General features: G+C 37.6%; 1 protein-coding gene across 8 annotated transcripts in view; it reads left to right on the forward strand.

The window, feature by feature from the left end:
• Positions 1–9873, forward strand: part of Mdm4 (MDM4, p53 regulator) — a 44988-nt gene that overhangs the window by 20829 nt on the left and 14286 nt on the right. For 7 of the 8 annotated variants that reach the window (XR_002819528.1, XR_002819527.1, XM_004625400.2 and 4 more), the window contains 3 exons: positions 3254–3328; positions 5375–5508; positions 7071–7126. Coding sequence is in view for 3 of the 8 variants with exons in the window: in XM_004625400.2 (XP_004625457.1) it covers positions 3254–3328; positions 5375–5508; positions 7071–7126 (265 nt within the window). In the remaining 5 variants the exon portion in view is untranslated. Of the gene's footprint in view, positions 1–3253; positions 3329–5374; positions 5509–7070; positions 7127–9873 lie in introns of those variants that run through there. The other variant, XM_023708412.1, reaches the window with a different exon arrangement.

Consider the following 9873-nt stretch of genomic DNA (forward strand, 5'->3'; position numbering starts at 1 on the left):
GTAGAATAAGTGCTTCCCTGGCAAGCACAAGGGCCTTAGTTCAGTCCCCAGTTCCGCAAAAAAAAAAAAAAAAAAAGTGGTGGGAGCTGTAAGCCAGGTTTATGTAACACGAAAGACGCTGTATGGGATTACCAGACTTCTAGCCCATCTGTCTTCTAGATACTGAGATAGAAGTGATAGACTCCAGCCTGTGGTATGGTGTTTGTACCTCCTTGCTACCCTCAGTCATAACAGGATAAGGGAGATCTTGAGAACTGCAGGGTCATCCAAATTGGCTGATGTTTTTTGATTAGGCCATGCTACATACAGTCTTAAGTCTGCAGTAGTCTGTTGTATATTTGCTGATGGATTTATTCTGCTGGAATATGTAAGATGACATCTAAACTTGCTATGAATTGTATATGAGACCCATTAGCCTGCCTCATCTTTTATTTTAGATATGGGGTTAACTGGTCTTCATTCTGTAAGTTTTCTTTCTAAAGAGTAAAAGTTACCCAGATAGAAGAATTTTTATTGTTCAAAAATGTTGGGTAGTTGTTCTACACCTTTCTGATGTGTGGACAGTTTAATTGCAGTTATATGTAGGGTTATGCAAGGACACACTGTAGAAACCCATATACTTCTCTTGTCTGTCACATAGAGCTGCCTCTTTTTGTTCTTTGCTGCCACAGCTAGCTCACTGTTGAAACTGACATTTTTTTCCTTCTTCAGCCCTCCAGTGCCTTTTGGCCACCACAGCAAGCTTGGGGTGGCATTATATACACTTTGATAACACCCAGAGAATTTATGGTTATCTTATTTTTAATTCTCAGTAGAAAGTAAACACATTTCATTTGGTTTTCCTATTGGACTTAATGTTCTTGTTTTGTTTTGTTTCTGAGATAGGGTCTTGCTATGTAGTTCAGGCTAGCTTTGAACTCACGATGTAGTCCAGGTTGGCTTTGAACTCATGGCAATCCTCCTGCCTCAGTCTCCAGAGTGCTGGAATTACAGGTGTGCGCCACCATGCCCAGCTTGTACTTAGCCTTCTTTTATTTTTTATTTTTTTAAATTTATGAATTTGGTACAGGGTCTCACTACACAGCTTGGACTCGTAGTGATCCTCCTGTTTTCAGCCTCTCCAGTGAAAAAAGGCATGCGCCACCATGCCCAGTCTCTGTGGCTGGCTCAGCATGGGGGTGAGGGTCGGTGTGGCACCAGGGAACAAACCTGGATCCCTGGTCCCTGCGCTTGCCGAAGCAGGTGCTGAGTCCGCTGAGCTATCTTGCCAGCCCTTCTTTGATTTTATTTTTATGTATTTATTTTTCCTTTTTTGATTTTAAATCAAAACTAGAAGTATGTTTATCCATAGTATGAACTTACATGACTGAATTAGCAGGGACCAGAGAAGCACTACTACAGAATACTGAGGTTATTTATTTATTTGTAGTGGTGCTGAGGAATGAACCCAGGGCTTAGTCACTGAACTACATCGACAGCCCTTTTTAAAATTTTTTGTTTTGAGAGAGGGTCTTGCTAAGTTGCCCAGCCTGGACTTGAATCTAGGATCTTCCTGTCTCAGTCTCTGACTGCTGTGCTTATAGGTGTATACCAGCAGACCTGGTTTTCCTTTCCATTCTCATTACCCCTGTCATATCCCAGCTGGGAATATTAAGAGAATGATGGATAGTAACATAATGTTATTAATTAGATCTAGTTACTCTCCTTTTGTTGTATCTTCGTTAATGTCCAAAATATGAGAAGTTATATCCTAAAAGTAGTATAAGAATTACTTTTAGTAGTTCAAATTATAGGGCTGGTGAGATGGCTCAGTGGTCTAAAGCATCTACTTAGAACAAGCTTAGCAAAGCACAGGGACCACGGTTCAATCCCCCAGCACCACATGCCAGCCAGCCCCGCCCCCTGGTGGGCTGAGCTGGCCACACACACACACACACACAAATAAATAAATAAATAAAATTAAAAAAAAAAGTAGTTCAAATTATATACCATTTAAAAGTTTAGGGCAAGAGTCAGCAAACTTTCTGTATAGGGCCAGAAAGTAAATATTTTAGGTTTTTGTAAACTTTGTTTTGTCTGTATAACTTCTCAACACTGTTGTTTGTAGCACAAAAGTGGCTGTAGGGCAGTGTGTAAACAAGTGCACATGGCTGTATTCCAACAAAATTTTGGTTTACCAATGTAGTGCAGGTGTAGTTTGCCATCTCTTAGTCTAGGTAAGTAGTTAATAAAAAGATATACATGAATGGTGCATTTTGTACTCACTGAAAATTAGTCATGAATGCAGGCATTACATGAAAGTAGAACAAAACTTTATCCATTTATTGACTGATGGACCTTTTGGTTGCTTCTCTCTTGTTTGGGAGTAGTGTTACTGTGAACACTGGTGTACAGATACTTAGTTTAGTCCATTTAGTTTTTTTCATATACAACTAGGAGTCATATATGGCAGTTGTGTTTAACTGTATGAGAACTGCCAAACATTTTTACAGTAGCTACACCATTTTATATTTCTAGCAGCAGTGTACAAATGTTCCAGTTTTTCTGTATCCTCACCCAAAACTTACTTTTTCTTTTCTTTCCTTCCGTTGACTTTCTCTGCCCTGTCCTTCCAGTCTTTGGATTGAATCCAGGACCTTCACACTGAGCTACATTCCCAGTCCTTTTTTGTTTTTAATTTTAAGACAGAACCTTACTAAATCACTAAGTTGCCCTCACTGGGATCAAACTTAGGATCCTTCTACCTTAACCTCTTAGAGTGCTGGGATTACAGACATGTGCCACGGGCATGCCTGGGCAACCCTTATATTCTTTTTTTTTTTGATGGAACTGGGGATTGAACTCAGGCCCTTGCACTTGCCAGGCAAGCATTTATTCTGTTGAGCTATCTCCCATCCCTTATATTTGAAAAAAAAAAAAAAAAGTAGGTGTCCTTGTGTGATTATGTTATTTTTTAAAAATACAATTTGTTAGAAATCAGCAGATAATCTAATTGCTCGTAATTATTATTATTATTTTTTAGCGGAACCAGGGATTGAACTCAGGCCCTTGCACTTGCCAGGCAAGCGCTTATTCCACTGAGCCATCTCCCTGGCCCCTCATAATTATTGTATATATTGGAATATTGCCTTATCAGGTGATAAGCTTCCTAGGATTTTAAAAAATGCATGTAAGGAAATTTTTTTGTTTATTGGAGCTTCAGAAGCCAATCTAATTGTAAAGTAAATAGATTTATTTTCTATGTTTTTGTCAGGTACGACCAAAACTGCCACTTTTGAAGATACTGCAGGCAGCAGGTGCACAAGGTGAAATGTTCACTGTTAAAGAGGTAAGACAGAGGAAACAAAATTACCAAGTTTTTTTTCTTTTAAATGAAAAGATCCAAAAAAAGAGAGAAAAGATTCATACTTTTCAGTACTGCTGCATCCCCAAACCGTTATGCCTCTCAAGGAAGTAAATCTGGAGGCATTCCATTTTTTTAAAAGAATATTTCGTTTCCATCATTTATTTTATTTTTTTTGAGGTGCTGGGGATGGAACCCAGGGGTTTGTGCATGCTAGGCAAGTGCTGTACCACTGAGCTATGTCCTTAGTGCCCCAACTCTCCTCTATTTTTGTAATAAGTAGCTGTACTTATTGTATATCACAGGATGCAGGAAACAGGAGAAAGGTAAAGGGAAAAAGGGACTTGAGAGGTAAAGGAGTAAACAAGGGCCAACCCCTTCATTTAAATGGAGTGTACCATTTTACACTGTATCCCTAAAATTTTAATACTGTACATAAGACATATCTAAGCTATTACTAAAGTATGGATTTATACTACCATTAAAGTTGTTAGGATGAATTGTGCCATTTCCTTCATTTGCATAGCAGCATTTGCCTGTGCTTACAGGATTTTTTTGTTTTAGAACCCTAAAAGGGAATTTCTTGATTTTTTTAAAAAATATGGTTCTCATTATGTACATTGAAGCAGTATGTTACACTGAGAATAGTAGTAGTAATATACAAATGTAGACTAGACTAATGTTTTGTTTTGTTTTTTGGTACCAGGGATCAAACTCAGGACCTTGCACTTGCTGAGCTATCATCTCCTGAGCCCTGGACTAGTGTTTTAGAAAGTACTATTGTAAATATTTGGAGTTGACTTATTTTTTCTCAAGTTGGATGACTACAAAGAATTTCTTCCTGTTTCTTCAGGGATGTAATTTTCTTATATTCCCTAGCTGATTAGGTCTGAGGAGTCAGCTAAGTCATGAATACTAGAACATATTTAGGAGTAGCACTGTGCTAATATAATAGGAACCCTGTTAGAAAAAAATATCTGGGGCCGGCCATATAGCTCAGTGGATTAAAGCGCCTGCAAGCAGACACAGGGGCCAGGGGTTCGAACCCCAGGCCTGACAAGCCAGCTCTGCCCTTGGAGTGTGCTGAGACGGCAAATGAGACTGGGCGTGGGCCTGTAATCCCAGCTCTTGGGAGGCTATAAACAGTCAGGTCACTACAGATGTTATAGAGTCCAATGCAGTAGTGAGACCCTGAACACCCTGTAGACCCTTCCCTAAAATACCAAAAAAAAAAAAAAAAAAAAAAAAAAATCCTGTACAAGATATTTAAACAATTCCTGAGAAGTTCCTAATGATAAAGGTAGTTGTTTTGGTCTGCTTGTGAGTTATGTGACAAGAACTTAATCATTCAGTAAGAAAAATAGTTTTAGTCTGGTAGCTTTAGGAAAACATTTCTTTTTAACAAATTTAATTTTGTCATAAAATTTAGTTAACTATGGGCAAAAGGAACTAAGCTAGAGGACATAATAAATGTTACACGAAATGCTTCATCTACATTTTAAAGTTTTGAATTGTGAATTTACCTGTGTTCAACTAGACTATGTATTTATTGAATGCCTACATTCTCTTGTGCACATACAGTGTTGATGTCTTATTAATCATTGTATATTTACCAAAAAGAAATAAGTGGATATACATAAAAGGCCTGGTTATGTGCCCCTGGACTTGGAAAATATTTGTTTAGCCCAGGCAGATTTAAAGTTTATTACTTCTGGTAATAGCACACACTTCTTCATTTGAACTGTTAAGAAAAAATTTAAGGAGATATAACATAAATTCATCATAGTTTTTTCATTGTGACATCATTTATATCTGTGCTAAAAAGTCAGGTTTGTTGCTGGCCAGAAAGATAATGAGTGGGTCACTTAGTGATTTGTTGTGTGACCTTTCCTACATACCCTTTGGAGCAGAATACCTGCTCTGACAGTCTTACGTTGTTGTCCCTCTAGCAAAATACTGTACTTACTTCCTCATAATAAATGTGTGGTTGTGGTAGCTGTTGGAAAGATACGGTATTTCATTCCCATTTAGGTAATGCACTATCTTGGCCAATATATAATGGTGAAGCAGCTTTATGATCCTCGAGAGCAGCATATGGTGTATTGTGGCGGAGATCTTTTGGGAGAACTATTAGGACGTCAGAGCTTCTCTGTGAAAGATCCAAGGTAAAAAGAAGGACAGATTTATATCTCTTTGAGTGCTTTTACCTACCTAATCTCTCTGTGTTAATAATATTGGTTAATAACACTGTGGTTCCTTTAGTAAACAAATAAGGACCTTCAACTATTTTTACAGAGGTTATAGAGTTGCAAGACAGATCCTCTTCCTCTTCTCGGTCAGATAATCATGCTACTGCATGGTGCCATTATACTGTGATCAGTGCTACATAAGGAGCTCTGTACATGAAGTCAGTTATGTGTGGCAGTTTAGAGTGAGAGGACCCTTGAAGAAGTGGCATTTGATCTGTGAGCTATAAGGCTGAGTTGATTAGAGGAGCTTAGTTGAATGATTACTTCAGATTGAACATCATATGTGAGAGTCTGGGTAGGAAGGAGCTTAATGTTGTTAGGCTAGAGTTTTGTGAAGTAGTTGTTAGGAGAACTGAACAGGTACAAAAATACAGAACTGCATGGCCATTTGAGGTTGATGCTAAGCCTGGTAAGAATAACAGTGGAAACTGGTTGTGGTAGTACCTGTGATCCTAGGACTCAAGAGGCTTAGACAGGAAGATCACTGAGGGTATGAGGCCATCCTGGGCTACATAGTGAGTTCAAGGCCACGGTGAACTATGTAGTGAGATCCTGTCCCAAAAGGAAGGAAGGAAGGAAGGAAGGAAAGAAGGAAGGAAGGAAGGAGGTAGGAAAGTGGTAGGAAGGTAGGAGGGGTAGTACAGCCCATCTGACCTAAGTGACTTTCTCTCTTTGAATGTGTGTGGTAATTAGTTTATGTAGGCAAACTACTTAGTAACTGAGGAGCCAGAGTACTTTCTTTCTCTAGATTAATAACAACTGCTTTCTTCTCGGCCCATTTGTATAATCTCTTGGAGCTTTAAATCTGATTTTTGAATGAAGGGCTAATTTTCAAAGGAAATCTACTCATTCATGTTACTATTAATGAAATAAAATGTATGTATTGAAAAGCTTTTTAATGGGGCAAAATAGCCAAAAGATTCTGGGCATTGATACCTTTTTTTTTTTTTTTTGATATCTTAATATTTAAATAATTAAACATTTTTGAGCTGGGTTTAGTGGTACATGCCTATAAACCCAGCACCCAGGAGAGTGAGACAGGAGGATCAGTGGAAGTTTGAGGCTAGTAATTTCAAGGTCAGCCTGAACTACAGAGAGAGACTGTCTCAGGTTGTCCTCTCCCCAAATTTTGGAGTTGCATGTGGTGGTACTTATCTGTAATCCCAATTACTCTGGTGGCCGAGAGAAGAGGACTACAGCTTTGAGGCGAGTTTGGGCAATTTAATAAGACTTTGTCTTAAAGTACTTCAAAGAAGTAGGAATGTGGCTTAGTGATAAAGCCTTGTATCTTCAGTATTACAAAAAAAAAAAAAACAAAACACAAAACCAAGATCTAGAAAGATTTTTTGTCTCTGTGCACCTAATAAAGTTGAGGGATAGTATGTAAGAAGTACATTTGATATTTAGTAGAAAATCTCTGATATCTTTAGAATGTCATTTGGAGTTTGTTTATTTATTTATTTATTTATTTTTAACAGCCCTCTCTATGATATGCTAAGAAAGAATCTTGTCACTTTAGCCACTGCCACTACAGGTACGTTACATATCTCTTCAGTCAGTATCACAGCTTTGAGTTCATGAGGGAGGGCAGGTGATGGGAAAGCAAGGAGGACCAACATGGAAGTGCAATCTGGTGTGACTGGGGGCACATGTACTACTTGTGCTATAGGGTGGTATACAGGATTCAACTTTGCATTGTGAAAAATTTCAAACCTACTCAGCATAGAAAGATGCCTACTTTCCAGACCTAGCAGTTGTTAATATTGTCATAACATCTAGACATAGCTTTTAAAAATCTTTTTTTTGTGGTGGAACTGTGGATTGAACTCAGGCCCTTGTGCTTGTCAGGGAAGCGCTTATTCTACTGATCCATCTTCCTGGCCCCTAAAGCTGTAGCCATAGCCTTATTTTTTATTTTATTTTATTTTTTCTAGTACTGGGGATTGAAGTAAAAATCTCTTTAACAAATAAAGGCTTTCTCTTGATTTAAACTAGCATCCTAAATCTATCCAACAAAGTTAATAAATAAAATAATTGTTCCATAATCTTTGATAAACCAATGTATGATTTATTTTGTTTTCGCCAGTGATTTAGAAGCTTTTCAAAAAAGCTTATTTTTGACTTGTTCAAATTAAGATGCAAAGTCTACATATGTTGCATTTGGCTGATAGATCTAATGTGTCTTTAATCTGTAAAATTCAATCCTCTATGTGAGAATGTGTGTGTGTTTGGTTTGGTTTAATTAATATCTTATTCAATAATAAAACTTTCGTCTTATTAAAAAAATCACACATAATTGCTCATTTTCTTGGATTACAGAATATAGTAATTATCAAATCAGGGTAACTGACATGTCACCCTGAACATTTATCATTTCTTTGTGTTGGAAATACCCATAATCTTCTCAGAGGTAATTTGAGATATACCATAAATTACTAACTATAGTCACTCTACAATGGGATAGAACCCTCCTTTTGTTTTCCTTTATGGAAGGAATAGATTATTTGTTCTGGAGAATACTCTTTGAGTTGGCAGATTCTATCTTCATATTATTTAACTTCTTTATCTTCCTTATTTTTGGTAAACTTGAATAGATTGGAGTTTAAATTTCTTTGCCAAGAGATTTTCATAGATAGTGATTTGTACTTGTATTTTGTACATCTAAGTCATATAAGGTCTGCTTTTCCTTCTGAGTTTTGTTAAGGTTCTTCGGGCTCAGGTGCTTGAAGTCTGATCCACCTGTTACAAAGATCCCTCCAAGAACCTTTCACCTAATCTGAATGCTAATTTATTTAATCCTTTGCTTGATTCTAAGCTTTTTAAATACTTCCCTTTGAGTTTATTAGGTGTACACAGGAAACTGGTTGCTTGGAGTCTGTCTCCAAGGTGGTGGTGTGCTGGAGATAGGTGAATAAACTAGATGCAACTGAAATGTAACTCCTGTCACTGATTTCCACATAATGATGCCCCTCCTTCTTGCACAAAGACCTTTCTTTATCTTCAAATTAGAATATAGGGAACATTGTCCTTTGAAGAAAGAACATATAATCTCTTCAAATTAGCTGTGTTTACTGAAACAGATGCAAAAGAATCCATTTCAAATAAAGATTTATGCTTTTAGGTAGAGAAGACTTTGTTCTCACACTGAAACATGATTTTGAATTTTTATCGACCTTTTGGGAGTTCAGTTCTAGGGATGGAACCTGCTGAGCTACATCCTCAGCCCCCAAACTTACTTTGACTTTTGAAGCTTACTCGTTTCATCAGGCTGTTTATCTACTTTACACACTCTATGCAGCTGTGAAGTTTTGTGTGAGAGGGAAAGCCTTGTAGCTGCTTCCTGTGCTATTTACCAGGGGCTTGAAGTATAGGGAGGATTTTATAAGGGCTGACTGCTTTCAATAAAATTCCTTTTCTGATTGATCTGTTCTTGGACTATCTGGATTATGTATAATTCTCAACTTTCTCTTTTCATTTTTTGTACATTCTTTGCAGAATTATAATGTGTAGTATACAGAGTATTTCTGTAATAAAACACTTCAGTTCTTCCTCACAAAAATCTTGTGATGAGGAAGGTCAGGAGGTGAAGAAATGGTTTTTAATTGTGTAACAGATTTGCCCAATTTCAGATGTCCCTGGTAAGGGGTAGAGCTGAAATTTCTGACAGGCCAGGCCTTGCTCTGCCTATTATGTCACACATTGATATTTTCTTAACCTTTACTGTGACAGAATTGGCCCTCTCCCCATTGTTTTGGACATTTTTTTTTTTCTCTGAACATTGTTTTTTGTTTTCATTTTACTATTTGGTACAGGGTCTCACTACACAGCTCGGACTCATAGTGATCCTCATGTTTTTCAGCCTCCCCAGTGCTGGGATTACAGACATGTGCCACGATACCTGGACTTAGTTGCCGGCTCAGCATGCCCACACCCAGGGGTAGGGCTGGTACAGCATGCAGGACTAGGGATTGAATCCTGGTGCCTGCACTTGCCAAAGCAGGCACTTAGTCTGTTGATGAACATTAAATTTTTTTTTTTTTTCTTTCCTCCTGTTACTGGGGATTGAACTCAAGACTTTGAACTTGCCAGACAGGCACTTATGCTGCTGAGCTAACTCCCCGGACCATCAGCCTTGCCTTTTAAATCAGTTTTTAACTTGTGACTACCTTTATTTATGTCTACTCACTTTTTCCCTCATTTTTACTAATTTCTTTGAAATTTCTGATTTTTTACTCTAAAAAATTTAAACATTTTTGTAAATAAGAAGGGTTTTATTTTTTT

The sequence above is a fragment of the Octodon degus genome, unplaced genomic scaffold, assembly GCF_000260255.1.
Source record: "Octodon degus isolate 3935 unplaced genomic scaffold, OctDeg1.0 scaffold00009, whole genome shotgun sequence".
Lineage (NCBI taxonomy): Eukaryota > Metazoa > Chordata > Mammalia > Rodentia > Octodontidae > Octodon > Octodon degus.